The sequence below is a fragment of the Lithobates pipiens genome, unplaced genomic scaffold (assembly GCF_037356315.1).
Source record: "Lithobates pipiens isolate NorthernLeopardFrog02 unplaced genomic scaffold, aLitPip1_a1.2 Scaffold_28, whole genome shotgun sequence".
NCBI lineage: Eukaryota > Metazoa > Chordata > Amphibia > Anura > Ranidae > Lithobates > Lithobates pipiens.
The window spans coordinates 206,472,050-206,493,800 of record NW_027507789.1 but is presented as its reverse complement, the minus strand read 5'-3'; the positions used below and the strand labels follow the sequence as shown (position 1 = coordinate 206,493,800).

At 46.1% G+C, this 21,751-nt stretch overlaps 1 protein-coding gene across 2 annotated transcripts; it reads left to right on the top strand.

Moving 5' to 3' along the window:
- Positions 1-568: 568 nt before the first annotated feature.
- PCMTD2 (protein-L-isoaspartate (D-aspartate) O-methyltransferase domain containing 2) lies at positions 569-19,918 on the top strand. 2 transcript variants are annotated; one of them, XM_077460370.1, is made up of 6 exons: positions 569-716; positions 12,157-12,485; positions 14,307-14,409; positions 14,959-15,130; positions 16,119-16,242; positions 17,915-19,918. In XM_077460370.1, exons 2-6 carry the CDS (start codon positions 12,179-12,181, stop codon positions 18,295-18,297), a joined length of 1,089 nt encoding a protein of 362 aa, XP_077316496.1. In that variant the 5' UTR covers positions 569-716; positions 12,157-12,178; the 3' UTR covers positions 18,298-19,918. The 2 variants fall into 2 exon arrangements, with proteins under 2 accessions (XP_077316496.1, XP_077316497.1); XM_077460371.1 differs by lacking the exon at positions 569-716 and adding an exon at positions 9,119-9,415.
- Positions 19,919-21,751: the final 1,833 nt, after the last annotated feature.

Here is a 21,751-nt window from a genome sequence, read left to right as displayed (position 1 = left end):
AAATCTCCAGTGAGCCGGCCGCAAAGGAGATGGGAGAGCCGGGCACACACGTTACAATCTGATTGTACATAGCACGTGAGGTGGAATAAAGAGAAGAGTCCATCCAGTTGGACCCGTGTTGGTGTTTGTAGAACAATCAGTTTTCACTAAGATTCACATCCGAGAGTCTTCTCCAATCCCCTGTATATTTATCAGAGTCATGTATGTAGAGTACAGGTAAGCAGGATATCCAATCAGGCCTCACACGTCCTCGGATGGACATTGTACGATCAGATTGTACAGTGTATGGGCTACATTTGGATTACTGACAATGTTGTGGGACAGAAGTCTACAAGACTGGATGAACATGGGAGGATACGTATATTGCACACCATTACACTCCATACATGGATCGATTGATCCAGACAGATGAGAAGTTGTCATTTCTATGGACTGTCCCTTTAAATTAAAGGTCCCAGCGACCGCTGGACACGTGACTGCATGGGCCGCTCAACCAACGCTGCCGAAGGGGCGGGGTTACCGACCAGGGGCGGGCCGTCCCAAAAACAGAGCACGTGACACGCACACTGGCGGCGCAGCAGAAGCTCAGAGGGGCGGGCGGGGGGCGGAGGCCGCGATAAAGAAGCCACCCCCTCTCCTCCCTCATTAGCGTCTGTGGTGACGTCACGGCTGGTCAGCTGGTGGAGAGTGGTTGTCGCTGTGCGGGCTGAGCTGAGGTGAGAAGAGCGGTCCCCCTCCCCTCCCCCCCCCTACACCCCGCACACGGCCCCCAGGGGAGCGGGGTGCGGGCACCGGGGGGAAGGGAGAGCTTCTTTGGGCTCTAATGGAGGGGGCGGGGCTTGTCTGTGTTGTTGTCTCTGATGTAGAGAGCGAGGATGGAGGTGGGAGGAGCCTGAGGTCCCTTCCATGGGGGGAGGGGAGCAACAACAAGTGTGCGAGACACGACTGCACTGTACTGGGGTGTCAGTGCGTGGGCGGAGCCAGGACTGTACTGGGGTGTCAGTGCGTGGGCGGAGCCAGGACTGTACTGTTGTGTCAGTGAGTGGGAGGGGCCAGGACTGTACTGGGGTGTCAGTGCGTGGGCGGAGCCAGGACTGTACTGGGGTGTCAGGGAGTGGGCGGAGCCAGGACTGTACTGTGGTGTCAGGGAGTGGGCGGAGCCAGGACTGTACTGTGGTGTCAGTGAGTGGGAGGGGCCAGGACTGTACTGGGGTGTTAGTGAGTGGGAGGGGCCAGGACTGTACTGGGGGTGTCAGTGAGTGGGCGGAGTCAGGACTGTACTGTCAGTGAGTGGGCGGGGCCAGGACTGTACTGTCAGTGAGTGGGCGGGGCCAGGACTGTACTGTCAGTGAGTGGGCGGGGCCAGGTCTGTACTTTGGTGTGAGTGAATGGGAGGGGCAGGACTGTACTGTACTGTCAGTGAGTGGGCGGGGCCAGGTCTGTACTGTGGTGTGAGTGAATGGGAGGGGCAGGACTGTACTGTGGTGTGAGTGGGCAGGGCCAGGACTGTACTGTGGTGTGAGTGGGCGGGGCCAGGACTGTACTGTGGTGTGAGTGGGAGGGGCCAGGACTGTGGTGTGAGTGGGAGGGGCCAGGACTGTACTGTGGTGTCAGTGAGTGGGTGGGGCCAGGACTATACTGTGGTTTCAGTGAATGGGAGGGGCCAGGACTGTACTGGGGTGTCAGTGAGTGGACGGGGCCAGGACTATACTGTGGTGTGAGTGGGAGGGGCCAGGACTGTACTGTGGTGTGAGTGGGAGGGGCCAGGACTGTACTGTGGTGTGCGTGGGAGGGGCCAGGACTGTACTGTGGTGTGCGTGGGAGGGGCCAGGACTGTACTGTGGTGTGCGTGGGAGGGGCCAGGACTGTACTGTGGTGTGCGTGGGAGGGGCCAGGACTGTACTGTGGTGTCAGTGAGTGGGAGGGGCCAGGACTGTGGTGTCAGTGAGTGGGAGGAGTCAGGACTGTACTGGGGTGTCATTGAGTGGGAGGAGTCAGGACTGAACTGTACTGGGGTGTCAGTGAGTGGGAGGGGCCAGGATTGTACTGTACTAAGGTGCGAGTGGGAGGGGCCAGGACTGTACTGGGGTGTCAGTGAGTGGGAGGGGCCAGAAGTGCACTGTACTGGAATGCCAGTGGGAGGGGCTACACTGTACTGGGGTGTGAATGGAAGGGACCAGAATTGCACTGGGGTATCAGTGAGTGGGAGGAGTCAAGACTGCATTGTACTGGGTGTGAGTGGGAGGGGCTACACTGTACAGGGGTGTGAGTGGGAGGGGCCAGAATTGCCCTGGGGTGTCGGTGAGTGGGAGGGGCCAGGACTGCACTGTACTGGGGTGTGAGTGGGAGGGGCTACACTGTACAGGGGTGTGAATGGGAGGGGCCAGAATTGCACTATAATGGGTTATCAGTGAATGGGAGGGGCCAGAATTGCACTGTACTGGGGTGTCAGTGAGTGCGAGGGGCCAGGACTACACTGTACCGGGGTGTGAGTGGGAAGGGCCAGGACTGTACAGGGTTCTTAGTGAGTGAGAGGGGCCTGAACTGCACTGCATTGGGGTGTCAGGGAGTGGGAGGAGTCTTTTAACCCCCGCTAGCTGCTGAAAAATGGTTAAAACCACCCGCAAAGTGCTGCTGCAGTGGCGCTTTGCAGGTGGGTTTGCAGCGCTGCCCCATTGTTTTCAATGGCAAGGGACACTTTAGGATTGGTGTATACACCGCCCCCTGCAGCGATCCAAAGATGCGGCTTTCGGGACTTTTTTGACCGTCCTGCCAGCGCACCTCTCCAGTGTGAAGGTCCTCGGGGCTCTCACATTGGAGTGCACTGAGCGGCGCTTTTCAAGCACTATTTTTAGCACTTTTGCGCCTCAGTGTGAAAGGGTCCTTAAGGTGTGACCTCATATCATATGGTTTTGGTAAATCTGAAGACAAAAATCTGATGGTGTGTATGGGGGGGTCTTAGCCTGTCTGTGGCAGTATGTTGGCAGTGCCTTGCCCTCCCCGAGCCCCGGTCATCAGAGATTGGAGGTTCCTCAGTCATGTGACTGGTCCTGGCTGAGCTCTCCGTCCTGGAAAGTGTTTGTCCCCAAAAGCCTTCTGCCCGGGTCACTAGAGGACACCGTTTACACCCCTCCCCCATCCCGACACCTTGCCACTGTACAAGTGTGAGAACCAACATCAAGAACACACCCCCCCCCCCTCCCCTGTAAATAGTCTGCAGACTTCATATAGTGAGACCTGTGCCCGGGATTGATCTCCATCTGCTTCCTGATAAAGATACTTTGTTATTATTTATTCTCTAATAATCATGAGTGGGACCAGGGCAAAGATTACCCCCCCCCCCCCCCCCCATGTATTACAGAACAGAAATTAACTTTTTATTAATTTTTTTCAAAATTGTCGCTTTTGCTGCAGTTTTTTTTTTTTTTGTTTTTTTGTTATAGCGCAAAAAAAAAAAAACTGCAGAGGTGATCAAATGCCACCAACAGAAATCTCTATTTGTGGGAAAAAATGAACCTCAGTTTAGTTTGGGTACAACGTCGCACGACCGCGCAATTGTCAGTTAAAGCGAAAAAAATGGCCTGGTCATTAAAAGATTAAAACATTCTATTTTTTTTTTTTTTTTTTTTTTTTTTTCTAACCATTATTATTATTTTATTTTTTTTAAATGGTTTTTTTTTTTTTTTTTTTTTTTTTTTTTTTTAAACAAAAAAAAACTTTCATGCATTAAAAAAAAGCCCACATTTTTTGCATAATGCGACAGATAATGTTACATTGAGTAAATAGATACCTAACATGTCACGCTTCAAAATTACACACACGCAGTATGGCGCCAAACTTCGGTACTTAAAAATCTCCATAGGCGACGCTTTAAAAATTTTTTACTGGTTACGTGTGTGTGTGTGGGGTTTTTTTTTTTTTTTTTTTTTTGGACATTTTATTGAGTACATCAGACAGGGCTGAGCAAATCCAGTAACAAAATGTACTGTAAGAATAGGCTGATACACAAACCAATAAGAAAGTAGCAACATTTAATAGGAACATAGCGAATCGGTTGATGTCAGCATCGCGCCAACTCACCTACGTTAGACTGAATTAAAGAGGAGGTCCGCCCTTCTTTTTTTAAGTCAGCAACCACAAACACTGTAGCTCCTGGCTTTTAATAAGGACACTTACCTGTCCAGCGAGCCCGCAATGTCGTCCCCCAGAGGCCGATCTGTCCATCGGATCGGGTGCCGGCGCCGCCATCCTATCGAAGGGAGACAGCCAGTGGGGCCTTGTGGCTTCAGTGCTCATTTCCTACTGCACATGCGTGAGTCACACGGCGCTTTGTGAATGGCCCTGTTGTTTCCTGGGAGACACACATGTCCCAGAAGGTATTTGCACCCACTTCCAGGCATAGACTCCCATGGGAGACTATGCCTCTTCCTGTCCCGGCATGCTGTCTGCTGGGACACAAACGGGTCCCAGAGACAGCGCGGACCATTCCCGTTGCGCTGCGTGACATGCGCAGTAGGCAACTGGGAAGTGAAGCTGCAACGCTTCCCTTCCTGATTCCCTCACCGAGAATGGCGGCGGCAGCAGCCGAGAGCCGAGCGATCGATCGGCCTCGGCTGCCGGCATCGCTGGACCCCGGGACAGGTGAGTGTCCATTTATTAAAAGTCAGCAGCTGTAGTATTTATAGCTGCTGGCTTTTAATTTTTAATTTTTTTTTTTTCCAGTGAAATCCCTCTTTAACCACTTGCAGACCGGACCATTTTGCTGGTCAAAGACCAGACCACTTTTTGCGATTCGGCACTGCGTCGCTTTAACTGACAATTGCGCGGTCGTGCGACATGGCTCCCACACAAAATTGACGTCCTTTTTTTTTTCCCCACAAATAGAGCTTACTTTTGGTGGTATTTGATCACCTCTGCGGTTTTTATTTTTTGCGCTATAAACAAAAATAGAGCGACAATTTTGAAAAAAAACGCATTATTTTTTTTACTTTTTGTTATAATAAATATCCCCCAAAAATATATATATAAAAAAAAATTTTCCCCTCAGTTTAGGCCGATACGTATACTTCTACATATGTTTGGTAAAAAAAATTGCAATAAGCGATTATTGATTGGTTTGCGCAAAAGTTATAGCATTTACAAAATAGGGATAGTTTTATAGCATTTTTATTAATAATTTTTTATTATTTTTTCTTTTACTAGTAATGGCGGCGATCAGCGATTTTTATTGTGACTGCGACATTGTGGGGGACCCATTGGACATTTTTGACACATTTTTGGGACCATTGTCATTTATACAGTAATCACTGCTATATAAATGCAGTGATTCCTGTGTAAATGACACTGGCAGTGAAAGGGTTAACCAGTGGGTGGCAGTGTAGGGGGTTAAGTGTTCCTAGGGGTGTGTTACTAACTGTGGGGGGGTTGGGCTTTCATTTAGTGAACACTGATCTCTGCTCCAATCACATGGAGCAGAGATCAGCGTCACTAGTTGCTAGGCAGAATGGAGAAATGCTGTTTACACGGCATTTCCTCCATTCGGCCGCTCCGTGAGACGATCGCGGGGATGACCGCAGCGATTGAGTCCGCGGGTCCCGCGACCGGACTAACGGGGGTCCCGACCAGCGCGGCGGCGCGCTCCCGATGGCAGGGCGGCATTGAATATTGGACGTACCTGTACGCCAATATGCCTGCCCGTGCCATTCTGTCGACGTACATCGTCGTGCGCTGGTCGGGAAGTGGTTAAGAATATTAATTTTTTTATTTTAAGGTGGCCCTCCGCTTTAAGATGCAACAGTATAAAACACTAATATCGCCCCGAGTCAGGAGTGCACAAATTTTCCAATATGACAAAAAGACATTACATCTCATAATTGAGAGGGCAGGAAGGTAAGAGTCATGCCCCGTACACACGGGTCGGACATTCCGACAACAAAATCCATCAGATTTTTTTCTCCGAAGGATTTCGGCCCAAACTTGTCTTGCATACACACGGTCACACAAAGTTGTCTGGAAAATCCGATCTTTCAGAACGCAGTGACGTAGAACACGTACGTCGGGCCAGTAGCCAATAGCTTTTGTCTCGTAATTTATCCTGAGCATGCGCGGCACTTTGTCCGTTTAGAATTTAAACGATCGGATTCCTGCTCTCAAACTTTGTGTTTCGGAAATTCTGATGGAAAAAGTCAGATGGAGCCCACACACGATCGGATTTTCCGACAACACCGTCCGATCGGACATTTTCCGCCGGAAAGTCCGGCCGTGTGTACAGGGCATTAGTGGAAAAAGAACCAGAGCAGGCTCAATAGAAACCGTCGGAAAATGAGAGTAAAGACTTTGAGGAGGGGGGAGGGGGGGGAGGAGGGGGGGGGGGTGGTTGTGAAAGCAAATGGTAACACATACACAGCTACCGAGGGGACCACAAAGGTGTTATAATCTCGAGAAAACTGGAAATGGTGCCGGTAAAACCAGGTTTTATTGAATTGTTCCTCCTTTTGGTTTAATGCGGCCGTCAATTGTTCCATCAGGTTATTTTCGTTTACCGCAGCTATCCACTGACCAACTGAAGGCAAATCCGAGCATTTCCATTTTTGCGGCATACATATTTTAGCGCCATTAAGGAGGTGGATCAAGAGGGACTTCTTATATCGACGTCTCGGCATCGCAGTAAGGTGAAGTAAGCACTGCAAGTGAAAAATGTCTGTCAGTCTTCAAGTCTCGCTGCTCCGTCTTTTGATACAGATGTCAGGACTCGGCTCGGCCCCCCCCCCCCCCCCCGCGTCAATGCATTTGATTGACAGCAGCGGGAGCCAAGGGATGCACCGCTATCGATTTTATCCAATCAGGACCCAAGACACTGGCTGGAGTGGGGTGTGCTTGTCCCCGGAACAGGAACGATCGGGCTCAGGTAAGCAAAAGGGGGGGGCTCTGGGGGGATGATTTCACTATAAGAGCTTTTTCCCCTTAAAGAGGAGAGCCAGCTTTAAAAAAATTTTTAAAAGTCAGCAGCTGCAAACACTGTAGCTGCTGACTTTTAATAAGCGCACTTACCTGTCAAGGGAGCCCGCGATATCGGCCGCCCGAGGCTGACCCGTCCCTCGGCTCTCGGGTCCCGGCGCCGCCATTCTATCTAAGGGAAACAGGCAGTGGAGCCTTGTGGCTTCACTGCCCGTTTCCTACTGCGCATGCGCGAGTCGCACAGCGATTTGTGAATGGGGCGCGCTGTGTTCTGGGACACACAGTTCCCAGAACACAGCGTGACCCATTACCCAGAAGACAACACGACCCATTACCCAGAAGACATCGCACGGAGGAGAGAAGACAGAAGATCACAGCGGAGGAGGAAGAGGCAGATTAGGACGATGTGCCTAGCAACAGGCATTTCTGGTAAGTTTAAAAAAAAAAAACATTTTTTTTCATTTTTATTTTAATTTTTTGCTAATTTTTTATGTACTTTTGTTTTTCAGGGTGGCCCTCCACTTTAATGCATTGAGGTGAAAAACCGCGAGGGTTTACAATCCCTTTTTTAAGGGGGTAAATCCTTCCGGGGCTGAAGTGGTTAATGTGACCTATAAACTACAACTCCAGTTGAACAACAGACTGAAATCTTTTAGGTGGAGGGAAGCAAAAAAAAAAAAAACTAAAATAATCTAGTTGAAGTGTGCACACCCTTACACTAATACTTTGTTGAAGCACCTTTTGGTTTTATTACAGCACTCAGTCGTTGTGGGTATGAGTCTATCAGCATGGCACATCTTGACTTGGCAATATTTGGCCGCTCTTCATGGCAAAAACACTCCAAACCTGTCAGATTGTGAGGGCATCTCCTGTGCAAAGCCCTCTTCAGATCACCCCACAGATTTTCAATGGGATTCAGGTCTGGGCTCTGGCTGGGCCATTCCAAAACTTTAATCTTCTGGTGAAGCCATTCCTTTGTTGATTTGGATGTAAGCTTTGGGTCGTTGTCATGCTGAAAGATGAAGTTCCTCTTCATTGTCCGCTTTCTAGCAGAAGCCTGAAGGTTTTGTGCCACTATTGCCTGGTATTTGGAACTGTTCATCATTCCCTCTACCTTGACTAAGGCCCCTGTTCCAGCTGAAGAAAAACGGCCCCAAAACATGATGCTGCCACCACCATGCTTCACGGTGGGTATGCTGTTCTTTTGGTGATGTCCAGTGTTGTTTTTGGACTAAACATATCTTTTGGAATTATGGCCAAAAAGTTCAACCTTGGTTTCATCAGACCAGAACACATTTTCCCACATGCTTTTGGGAGACTTCAGATGTGTTTTTGCAAAATTTAGCCTGTGCTAGGATGTTTTTTTTTTTATTTATTTTTTTTTTTTTTTATTCTTGGTAAGAATAGCCCAGACATATGAAGAATACGGGAGATTGTTGACACTTGTACCACACAGCCAGTACTTGCCAGATATTCCTGCGGTTCCTTTTAATGTTATTTGTAGACCTCTTGGCAGCCTCCCTGACCAGTTTTCTTCTGGTCTTCATCGATTTTGGGAGATGTCCAGTTCTTGGTGATGTCACTGTTGTGCCATATTTTCTCCACTTGGTGATGACTGTCTTCACTGTGTTCCATGGTTTATCTAATGCCTTGGAAATTCCTTTTAACAATGAGATCCCTCTGATGCTTTGGAAGTTCTCTGCTTCTGCTGTAGGATGTGACTAAGAAAATGTCAGGAAAGACCTACTAGAACAGCTGAACTTTATTTGGGGTTAATCAGAGGCACATTAAATGATGACAACTTGAGTTTGAATGTGCTTAATTTTGAACACAGCTACATTCCCAGTTATAAGAGGGTGTGCACACTTATGCAACCACATTTTATTTTTTACATTTTTAAGGTTGGGTTCGCATCTAAGCCGCATGCGGCTCGCAGCAGGGGTCCGTGGGGCTGAATATTTGCCTGACGGAGCCAAAAATGCACAGGACCCTTGTGTAATCTGCTCTGCAGCCGCCTCGCAGATATGTGAACCGAGAGACCATAGAGAGCCAGTCACGGTCTCCTGTCATGCGATTTGGGTGCGGAGAAACCTACATCCAATTCGCACTAGTGTGAAAAAGTGGAAAAAGTTTTGAAATGATTTCTCTTTTGTCTTTTGTCTTTTTTCATCACAGAAACCTGACATTTTAAAGCAGTTGTAAACCCCCGTGAATAAAAAACAAAAGGCTGTAAGACAAAGGCATAATGAGCTAGTATTCATCACATACTAGCTCATTATGAAATACTTGCATTAGAACGAAGCCCTGCAGCGGCTCCCTCACACCGATGACACGGCCGACACCTTCACTGGGGTTTCTTCTGGGTTCGTGGGCACTGTGATTGGCCGGAGCCATGATGACGTCACTCCCGCACATGCGCGCAAGAGCCGCCGGTCACGGCACAGGCCCTGAATAAAAGGCACGGGCGGCTGAGTATACAGTAAATAAATCCTAAATGGTGCACGTTTAGCAGATATTTACAGTACCTAAAGGTAAACCGCCTTATAGGCTTACCTGTAGGTACAAACAAGAGGAGTTTGCTTCCTTTTTAACAGGGGTGTATACTTTTTATATACACTGTATAATATATATGCAATTATTTTTATATTTTATTGAAAAGACTAAACCCTAAAGTTTAGATAGAAGAAGCCCTCAAATACATTTGCATTGGCATCCTGGCACAGGAGGATGCAAGAAGCTGTACTCAAGCTACAGTTTACATCCTGATTAATTTGCATGTGCTGTTTTTTTCCTGAATGCACACATGTGCCACATTGGTATTAGCACCTGCTGTTTGGATCATAGGTGCGTGCAGGAGAGGGTTGGTAGCCTTAGGCCTGGGTGGCAAGTTCGGGCAAGTGGCCCATTGAACCACCGAATCGGCTCACCGTCCATGGCCACCTGGTTTTTTTAATGCAGCCTGACTGGTGCCCATCCAATGCAGCCTGATCACTGGCGCAGGGTATATTCTGGGGGGGGGGGGGAGGGAGTGATGTGAGGGTCAGCTGGGGGTGTCGGGGTCTCTCACCTGGAAGCTCAGCTCAGCAGGACCTTGCGTGCCACGACCTCCTGGGGGTGGTGGCGGTGATGGTCCTGGGGCCCCGCAGGGGTCAGCTGGGGGTGTCGGGGTCTCTCACCTGGAAGCTCAGCTCAGCTCAGCAGGACCTTGCGTGCCACGGCCTCCTGGGGGGGTGGGGCTGATGGTCCTGGGGCCCCGCAGCTTGAGCCAGTCATGCGTCCTGCGTCCCTGGTATGCCCTGCCTCTAAGACTCAGGGAGTTATAGTTTCTTCTGTGCTGCTCTCCACACTGAGAGATTTTGCGTGGACCACAACTCCCGGAATGACATAGAGGCTGGCCATGGCCATGCCCCAGCCCCCTGGTCCAACTTCCTAGAGAAGAAAACAAAATGGCAGCGGCCGCCAGTTGTATTGAACAATTAGTTAGGGCAGCTTGGGGGGAAATTGCCACTCTGCCCTCCTCCCCCACAGCCCAGCACACCCCTGTGTGTACTAAAGCAGAGTACTGAAACCAATAGCAGCCGGTTGGCAGCCTTTATTCAGCTTTTACCTGGTAGAGGGCAGCGTCTGATGCCAGCGATGGGGTGTTATTTACTCCCACTGGATGCCAGGACATTTTTCTACTCCCACTGGCCTTAGTGTGTACCCCCTAAAGTCTAAAGGACGGTAAGCTGGCCCCTTGTTTGGAGAACCCTGGACTACATCCTAGAAAGCCCCTTGTACTGGCCATTGGGACTACAGGGACTTTCCTGGCGAACCGATGGCTCAGTGGGCTGGTTTCAGTGACAGTCAGTGGCATCGCTAGGGGGTGGCTTTTGGGGCTATAACCCTGAATCTGGGGCCCATAGCCCCGAGTCCCAGGGGTCCCCAACCACGGGTAGTGGGCTGTGGCCTCTTTGCGGGCAGGCAGCACGGGAGAGCCGGGCGGGCGAGAGAGCAGAGAGATGACATAATCATCACCGCTGTTCCGCCCTCACTGCAGCCATGGGCAGCAGTGAGATTACATCATCTCTTACTGTTTGCCTTCTCTCTGGGGACCCTAATGTAAATGGGGAGGGGCTCTCTGGGGACTCTGCTGTAAGGGGGAGGTATTTTTTGCAGTGTGTGTGTGTGTGTGTGTGTGTGTGTGTGTGTGTGTGTGTGTGTTTTTTATTTTTTATTTATTTTATTTTTTTTGTGCGTGTTTGCAAAATTAAAGTGGGTCGGTCTGGATGAAGTCCAGCACCAAGTTTTTCTCCCAGTCCAGCCCTGTGATTTTTTTTTATTTTTTTTTATTATTATTATTATTATTATTATTATTATACATGTTTTATATTGCGCCAACGGTTTGCACTTTAAAAAAAAAAAAAAAAAAGAAAAAAAAAAAGTAGTGAGAGTGAGCTATTAAGATCGTCTGTAATATATTGGCGTATTACCTTGCCATTATTAAAGTTGATGTTCCACCTACTGGATAGGGGGTTGAATCTGTTGGGGGTCTCCAAGTTTAGGCTCTCCCTGCCCCCTCACAGCCATTGTGAGGTCAAGTGATTGGTGAGGTCCTCTTGTATTGCTTGTAGCAATGAGGTGGAGCTGTATGTGGGGTTTGCCATTTGAGAAATGAATTGTCTTTTCAGCAGCGGATGTGATTTTAGGTATAGGGATGAGTGAAATTTACTAAAATTGAATACATTCAACAAAATGCTTTGAAGTAGTGAAGGCAAAATGGAGGTCGTTTTTAAAAGTGAAATGGGCTTTTATTCTTCAGAAGGTTTGGAAGGCTCCTAGATGGCTCTAGGGGCACTCTGGTGGCCCTATCAGAGAGCAGGTGTCCTCCAGAGGTTGCTGGGGGTTCCTTGGGGAATGAGCAACTTTTGCCTCCCAGATAAGTTTCCACTGACACCATTGATCTTTTTAACTATTTATAAGGGGGTAATTCTTTCCAATGACCACAAGTGTACGGAGCACAGACCATCACTCTTAATGCATCAAGGGTTGTAGCTATAGGAATTTTTAGCAGGGGTTTTCTGAGACCAAAAAGATATTTCAAGGGTTCATCTGTGTTGAGAAAGGCTGCTCTGGGGCCACGATGACTCTAGGCCTTTAACTCACTGTAATGAAATCCTATTGGTCATTGGCTTACATATATTCTCTTTTGCGGCTTAGGCAAGTCACAAGTCTAATCGCCATGGGAGGAGCTGTGAGTGCCGGAGAGGACAATGACGACTTAATTGATAACTTGAAAGAAGCTCAATACATTCGCACCGAGGAGGTGGAGCAGGCTTTTCGAGCCATTGACCGGGCTGACTACTACCTGGAGGAATTTAAGGAAAATGCCTATAAGGACTTGGCATGGAAGCACGGGAACATTCACCTTTCCGCACCGTGCATTTATTCCGAAGTGATGGAGGCATTGGAGCTCCAGCCAGGATTGTCCTTCCTCAATCTGGGCAGTGGGACCGGCTACCTTAGCACAATGGTTGGGTTAATCTTGGGTAAGCCAAACCTCTATTAATCTTCATACGTCAGCTGCTGGGTATCGTGTCCCACCATCTTCCTATTCATTGGTATCTTGGGCTGGCCCTCGGTTCTTCTCTGGTGGGACGCTGGGCACCAACAGATCTGATGTGGCAATGGCTGCTATTGACAGAGGACTGTTGGGGTTTTTCTTAATGCTGAAAATCTTCCAATGTCCATATAGAAGCAGCCATGCAAGGTTTCCAATGAAGTTGGAGATTAATATATCTGTAAGCCTACATAAATGTATCTAGTCTTTATCATATGAAATGATTGCCCCTGCTGCATTCGATCATTACTGGTTATAGTAATAACTTAAGACTTAAGCTGTGAAGAGCTGGGGTGCAAACCAGGACGGAGCCCACTCACACTCCGGTATCAGATGATGCAAGTCTATAAAAAGGAGGATTGCACACCGCTGGTATCATCCACAAGAAACTTTATTGGACACTTTTCAGAAAGAACCTGGTCCTGCCATGGTGTTGTGTGAACAGACGCCTGTAAAGTTTCCGGTGGATGATACCAGCGGTATGCAACCCTCCTTTTCAACCGGCAAAAAATGGTATCCTCATAATTATAAGTAGATGTCCAGAGCATCCCACCATCAGAAGTCAAGAGTCCTCCACCTTCTCTTTCAGCACAGTGCACCCCTTGTTATCTTGTGCTGCTGCCGGGAAGAAGCTGGGGGGAGAAACTGGAAAGAAGAGAGTGCATGGTCTGGAGGAGGGCTGGAGTCAGCTGTTGAATGCAGAGACCAGGAGAGGATGAGATGAGGGGGTGCTGCGGCTGCACTAAAAAGGCGCAGGATCTGTAGGAGTTCTGTCTTTTTCTCTGCTGCCAACTGCTGAGTTGAGGAGGGTGCCACAGATTCAGGAGAGGTGTGAGGGCCACGTGAAATGGCCTGGTGAGCCGGATTCAGCCCGCGGGCCTTGTGTTTGATACATGCTGTAAAAGAAAAAAGATTTGTATGCTTGCCTAATCTAAGAGTGCTATGGTCCGATCACAGCCTTCAGTGAAAATGGCTGCAGTGCCTGGGCAGTGATGTCAACCATAGACTTGATATGGGGCATCTGTTGTCGGATGTCACTTCTCTACCCTGAAGTCGGCGCTGTGAGCCAATCGCGTGACCGGATCGTTCTACCCTTAGATAAGGCAAGTATACGCATCTTTCATTTACAGGATAGTTAGTATAGAGCTTGGTATTAGCCTGGACTTCCTTTGCATAGGGTGAGAAAAAAGGGGGCTCTGTTGGAGAAATTTCCCTTAACTTCCTTTCATGATGACACCATCTATCACAGACAGGAAGTGAGAAGAAATCTGCAACCGGAACACAGCTATAAAAACTATGACCGGGATTCTAGTTTTTCCCCTGGTGCTGTTGGTGACTTTCTTTCACTTCCTGTCTCATAAAATGTCAGGACAGGAAGTAAAGGGGAAATGTCTCTAACCGAGCCCCAGGTTTGTTCTTTTGTGAATGGGAAAACGCAAACATATTGTGGGGTTTTCTCAAGTTTCACTGCAAAAGTCGATATACACGTTAAAATATAATCTAAAGCCAAATTGTTGTATTTACATACACTTTAAGATCAACCTCAAAATACACTTCCTAACAAAGCTCACGTGCCGTGCCTTCTTCCTGTACTCTTCTATTTCAAAGTGTATTGTTTGCTCCAAATGGGTGCACTTTATGGGAACTGGAGCTTACTGGTATGATTACCATGTACACAACGCTTTGGTGTGAAATTATGGGAAAGAATGGGACAGTGTAACAACATTAACCGTTCCTTCTGTGCCCTCAGGACCATTTGGCATCAATCATGGTGTTGAGCTTCACCAAGATGTCATTGAATATGCCAAGCAAAAGTTGGAACAGTTTGTCCGCACCAGCGACAGCTTTGACAGGTAAGGCTTCCATGGTGAGGAGGGATTATCAAAGGGAACCTATCAGGGCAGAGATAAGGTGGTGGCCGTTGGTAATAAATATGCAGAATCTAAGTTGTCATGCTGGTTCTTGTTTAACTCCATAGTACGTTCTGGACCTGGAACATGTACGCATGTCATGGTTTCCTGACAAATCTATGGCTGCATACTTCTAGAACTGAATATGTATCTGTGGCTTCACCTTCTTTAACAATCGGACCATTTGTACTCAGCTGGTATCGGGTAAGGACACAGCATGCACATAGCACTTGGTCACTTTGGCAGCAGATAAGGAAATGGGGCACCTAAAGTAGCCTTGTGTGTGCCCTCCCATACTTGGTTACAGAAACTCAGGGGGCTCTGTATATAAATGCTAGCATTTATTCTTGAGTTTGCACTTGGGGCCCATCTCTCCCTTCTTACTAAAGTCCTGCTTGGACCTTCCTCTTCCCACACCTATCGGTTCACAACCACGATGAGTGATTAATAGGGAGGGCGGCAGTCCCATCGTTTCTTGTCTCTCCTTTCCAGGTTTGAGTTCTGTGAGCCTTCCTTTGTGGCTGGAAACTGCCTAGACATCTCTTTGGAGTCCTCCGCCTATGATCGCGTCTACTGTGGAGCCGGGGTGCAGAAGGAGCATGAAGATTACATGAAGAATCTACTGAAAATGGGTGGGATTCTTGTCATGCCGCTGGAGGAAAAGGTATCTCCCATTTAACATTTCCAGCTCATCAGAAGGCTCTGTGAGAGAATCGTTTATTGCTATATTTACATATTTACAGCCTTGACTGACCCTATAGGACTTTACTGATTACATACAACCCTCCTTATCCATTTATAACAGCCAAAATGTGTAGGCTGGCTTTGCTTATCTGAAAATACAAGTTTTATGGGCTCAGTACTTTTGAGACCCTGATTTGGGACATTGGAGGTCCTGATCTGAGCATTTGTTCCCAGAACTTGGAAAGTGCTGAAACCTTTGGATTGGCATAACACGGCCAACTAGTTTTTCCAGGGCAGATTTTGAATGGCAGTCTCCATATGTCTATGGAGCTTAGAGGACCTGGGATGATTCCACTTGAACCTGCTTTGACTTTTGCTTTGTTTGCTTCTGAAGAAACAAAGTGAAATGGCAACCACCCAACCTATAACGGGCCTCTGCAGCAAGGAGCACACGGAAGGGCAACACACATCAGAAACAATTTCCCAGCTCACTTACCAGCTAGCTTGCAATTGAAGCACATATAGCAATGGATAGGTTAAGGGCAGGAAGCCCACCCCTCAAAGGTACAGGGGCACCCAATAAGAGTACAATGGCAGCTGAAGGTATCCTATAGGTATTGCTATATGTGCTCCAGTTTGGGAGACTCTCAAAAATGATAGTTAGGACTGCAGTACACTGGGGTGTCTTGACCTGGCCATTGCGGCTTACACGTGTGTGTGTGTGTGTGTGTGTGTGTGTGTGTGTGTGTGTGTGTGTTGAAACCCCTTGTTTTGTAAGATGAACTGTTAGATGGGGTTAATGTGTTTTGTTTTTTTTGCACGCTAGCCGGTGAGTGTGCTGGGAATTTTAGTTTGTTTTTGATGTGCGTTGCCTTTCCATGTGCTCCTTGCTGCAAAGGCTAGTTATAGGTTGGAGTGGTTGCCTTTTGTATTATTGTATCTCAATGTTTATCTTATTTCTGATCCAGCTGACAAAGATCACACGTACTGGACCTTCAAGCTGGGAGACTGAGAAGATCTTGGCTGTGTCGTTTGCTCCTCTTGTACAGCCCAGTAAATCCGACATGGTGAAGAGGCAGCCTCTCAATCTCCGTAAGTTAACGTTTTAAAAATTGCAACTCCTTTAAAACCTTGCTGTTTTGCCCATTTTTTTTATTTTTATTTTTTACTTAAAATGGAAATCCAAACAGAACTTGGAGCTTGGTAGGAAGCAGAAAAGGGTTTGAAGGTCTGTCTGGTGGTTGCTGTGTTCCTGATGAGCAGCTTGCCCTCCCTTCCTGTCCCGTAGCTTGCCCTCCCTTCCTGTCCCGATGTCACTGGATGAAATGTAGGGCCAATCAAAGGCTGCTGGCGCCTCTTTTCTGGATTTTATTTTTATTGGGGTTTGTGATATCTGCTGGATCTCTCCTACATTTTATATCCCATCACCCAGGACAAACCAAGAAGAAAATATCAGAGTTATCAGTTGTCACCTGATCATGTGTCCCCAGTTGGAGATTGCTCCTCACCTCCTGTTCCTGTGATATGAAGAGAAATCTTAGTTGGGACGCCTGATCTGGCCACACCTGTCAACTCCTAGAGAACTTTGCAGAGATTTTCATTCACTTCCCTAGAGTGTAACCAGCACAGGAAATGAAGGGATAATATCTTCCCAGCAAGAACACCTTAATAAAACCAGACTGAGATTCCAACCCTTTCACCTTCTATCAAAAACTGAAGAGAAAAAATGCAGTTGGAGTTGACCTATCTATATAGCTAAAACAAAGACTTGGTTTATCTACAAATCTTTTATTCGCTCCAGTTTGGGGTGGCATGGTGGAAGTCAGTTTCTTGCTACCCTAAAGCAGAACTGGGTGCTTCCAATTAGTCATATTATTATATAAAGTCATATATATCTAAATTTACAATATGCTGTAAGGAACCTAACTTCTCAGGAGGTTAGTCGCTTCTCCAAGCTGTCATCTGAAATGCTGGTGTTTCTTTTTGATCCTCTATATCCTGGATTTAAATACCAGCCCACAGATGACTCCGTCCACCAGTCCAGTAGGTCTCACATGTCTTCCCCTTTTTCAGCCTAAGGTATGAATTGATCAGCAGATCAGGGGAAGAGTTATCCCGGTCTGTTATGACTATATATGTCACCATGAGCAAGATGCCAACAGTGTGCCTCTTACTGTGCATTTGTCGGTAGCTGGAAACCACTAAATAAAAATGAAAAGGAGAGACTCTATTCTTACATTGGTGGATCTGTGGGAAGAATATTCCTTACATTGGCGGTCAGTTGGAAGAATGCCCTCCTTACATTGGCGGTCAGTGGGAAGAATGCCCTCCTTACATTGGCGGTCAGTGGTAAGAATGTCCCTTACATTGGCAGTCAGTGGGAAGAAGATCATCTTTACATTGGGGGTAAAAAGGAAGAATGCCCCCCCCCCCTTTTACAGATGGCTTTAAAGATCGTTGGTTTTGCTGGTGTCTTATCAAAGGGGCAAAAATTTGGTCAAGGAGCCCCAAACAATCTCTGGGGGAACCCTAGTTTATGAAATCTGGTCTAATGGATTCTATTAGTATATTCCTTTCCTATTATGACACTTTAAAGTTGCAGTGGGTCCATAGTGGGTGGTGGTGACTGAACCAGTAAATACACACTAGGTCATTTTTACATGCTTAGTTTTTAGGCCTATTTAGTGGAAGGTGCTAGTAGGGCAGCCTGGTGCAAGCCATATCACGTTCTATCAAATTGTGTCTCCTCGTTCTTACTCCTTAGCCCTGCCAAATGTTCGCACTCTGCAAGATCTGGCCCGCATTGCTATCAGAGGGCGCATTAAGAAGACCATCAACCAAGAAACCAGAGCCAGAGTGAGCGGAGTGCTGAAAAGCCAGCCTCGTTACAAGCGCAAACGCCTACGAAGGCGCCGAATGGGGACCATCGTCTTCTTAGACAAAGAGGTCTTCGCCAGCCAGATTCCAAACCCATTCGACGACAACAACAATTATGAAGAAGCTGAAACCGATCTACGGGAGGAGGAGGAAAAAGTGGTCTACGACATGAAAGCCGATCCACCAGTCAACTTTCTCAGAGAGAAAATCCTCAGCCTGCCTCTGCCGGACCCTCTGAAAAACTACCTGCTCTATTACAGAGAGAAGTGAATGCTGGGTATTTTTTTATTTTTTTTTCCTGCAGGCCAAGCCTGAGGCCCCCATAGGGCTTTTGTTGACTTGTCATCTCCACCCCCAGATGTGCGTGTGTACTGAGATGACCATCCTTTTCTGGTTTTGTGGAGTCTGACCAACGTTTTTGCTCGTGTTTTTCCTGCCAGCTGAGTAATAAAGTTTTCACATTTCAAAAGGAAAAATGGCCGCATTTCCAGAGAATCTGTGCCTAAAAGATTCTTGCTTCCGGTGCAGGGTTTGGATTCTTGTAGAGCGCATTCTTCCAAGACCCTTTTTGAGCAAAGTATGCTAACAATTTTCTGGAATTTAGGAAAGTAACATCCAGCCACTGTTAAGGGTTGGGTGGCTGTGAACATCATGGTATCTTTCATGTCAAAGGACTTTGCAGAGTTGTTGGGTTTTGTTTTTTTTCTAAGACTTTTTTTCCCGATTTTTGGAAGACTTTAAAGGTTGTACATGGGCTTGAGCCAAGGTGGAAGTTTTATGCTTTTGTCCCAACTTATACTAGAAGTCAGTGCATGGAGCCTTCCATGGTAAACTAGTTTAATACTACTTCTTCTGCATTGCCGATTCCTTAGTTGCTTTGGACAATGGCCTCCTGAACCTCCGAAGAGGACAATGTTCAGACTCCTTCAAAGCAGAACTTTCCAGACCCAACATACGTGATACAGGAGTAACTTTGTTTAATAAGTAGAAGCTTCCTTGTGTCTTGCTTAACAGTAGCACACTTTAAAGTGCCAGCCTTGCCAACTTTAAGAAGTGGTGTGTGTTGTGTGTTTTTATTTTTTTTGTTAATTTTTTTGTTTTTTGTTCTCTGGTCAAATTTATTTTTATTTTATTTTTCTTCATTTTTTTTCTTATAGTGACTATTAGGTATAAGGTTATATGAAAAAAAAAAAAACCTCCCTCCTATTTAAGAGCTGTTAAATTGCGACTTTTTTTTTTCTCCTTACCCAAAGGGGGGGCTTGTTAATCTTAGTTGGTTAGCTAAGTGCAAGGTATGTTGCAGATGATGATGAACAAAATGCAGCTTATGGTGTGTCCTTTTCAGACTCGTTTATGGCTTCAAAAGTTAAAAGCAATATTTTGCGATATGTTAATAATAATAATAATAATAATAATAAAAAAAGGTTTTCCAATGTTTAATGTTGCCATGCTAGCTGCGGTGCTCACCAAGTTGTAGCCTGTTGCAGTTCTCCTATCTAGCCACAAGAGGGGGGTAGGCCTGTTGTGTAACATGCTACGGACACATTGATGGATCATTTTCTGTTCTAGGACTTGGAAACGTTTTTGCCAGCTGTGTGTTTTTGGCTTTTTCTTTTTTTTTTTTTTTTTCTTATGTCTGTGATGCAGAGTAATCAGTTAAAGACTTTTTCTTTTCTGAACTCTCTAACCTATTCCGTTCCCAAAATGCTTGCCTTTTATTGGAAGTGACTGACGGGTGCTCTTTCGGTGCCAAAGGTTCCATCGTAACTTTGTAATGTCGCATTGAAGTGCTGGGCTGAGGTTGTTTCTGAAAGCTTGATTTTATTTTCTCTTTTTTTTTCATGGTGTTTTTCTGTAGTGTTTAAATAATACATGTTGTTTTTTTTCATAATCGGTGTTGTGTGTATTTTTTTTTTTTTTTTTTTATTTATTTTTTTTTTTTTATTATTGAATTGGTACCCCTCACATTTTTACATGCTTCTGCTCCTATGGTTTCATGATTGTGTCACAGGTTGTAGATGGCCGCCTCTGTTGGCTGTCTAAAGACCGTGTAGTGCAGCAAGGGAAGCCCCATCCCAAGGTGTCCCCAATAGTTCTCCTTCTTCTCCTCCTCCTTCTCCTTCTCCTTCTCCTTCTCCTTTAAAAAAACAGTAAGCACAAACCATTGCAGGAAGTGCACAGCTTCCATGTATTAAACATTGAAGGTGCCATTGCTCCTCTCTTGAAAATGCTATTTGGCTGGCTCTCATGCTGACCCTCCTCTTTCAATGAGGAAAGATCTCAACAGAAGCGATCCAATCCTAGCGTGCAGTCTGCAACACAAGGCTCTGCGTGTCTTCTCACTCCAAGTACAATATATGAGAAGAGCCAGCGACCCCAAAGACCTTGGTGCAAAAATGTATTGGCCAAATATGAGCATTAAAAAGCAAACGCTGGCACGTTTTGGCGTGAGCCTTAGCCCTTGCCATCTGTGACTAATGCTCACGCTGAAACACGTCAGCTGTTGCTTTTTAATGCACATATGTAGCCAATAACGTTTTTTGCAGCAAGGTCTTTGGTGCTGCCGACTCTTCTCTCTAATACCTCCTCTTTCAATACTTTATTTTAGAGATGCACAGAAATTTCTGAGCCGAAAATGGTGTTATTTGCATTTTTCTGACAAGTGAAAAAGTGCTGATAATGGAGCCAAAACTGCATATGTGTGTGTGTGTGTTTTTTTTTTTTTTTTTTTTTTTTTTTTTTTTTTGGTCATGTGACTTAAACCCCGCATTAAAAATCATAACGTGGGTGCGTTCTTGCTGCGTTTTTTCAATGCATTTCAATGAGGTGTGTTGCAAGCAAGATTTTTAACAGGAAATGCAGCGGACCAGTGCAAAGTCATACGTTTTTCTTGCGCTAATGGTGCCGATTAATGGCCGACGAATTCATGATATTAATTACAAAGTTGAAATGGGGAAAAAAATGTGTGTGTGTGTGTGTGTGTGTGTGTGTGTGTGTGTGTGTATATATATATATATATATATATATGTATGTATGTATATGTGTATATATATATATATATATATATATATATATATATATATATATATATATATATATATATATATATATATATATATATATATATATAGTTTATAAAAAAATTTTTTTTATAAACTGTCATTTTGTTTTTGTTTGTTTATTTATTTTTTTATATGCATCCTCAACTTTTATTCACTACCATTTTGGCTCTTGTACATTGGGGAAAATAATAATTTGACCCCCTGCAAATTTTGTAAGTTTGCCCATTTTTACAATGAAGGGTCTATAATTTTTAAAATATTTAAAAGTATTTGATCTCCTCCCCCCCCCCCCCCCCCCCCCCAAGCAAAACATGACTTGGTACTTGGTGGAGAAACCTTTGTTGGGAAGCACAGAGGTGAGACGTTTCTTGTAGTTGGTGATCAGGTTTGCTCACATCTCAGGAGGCATTTTGGTCCACTCTTCTTTACAGATAATCTGTCTAAATCTAGTTTCTTGGCAATGCAATGTTTCAGCTCCCTCCGTAAATGTTCTATAGGATTAAGGTCTGGAGACTGACTAGGGCCACTCCATGAACTTAATGTGCTTCTTCTTGGGCCACTCCTTTGTTGCCTTAGCGGTATGTTTTGGGTCATTGTCATGCTAGAAGACCCATCCACGACCCATCTTCAGTGTTCTGGCTGAGGGAAATCCAAGATTTTAC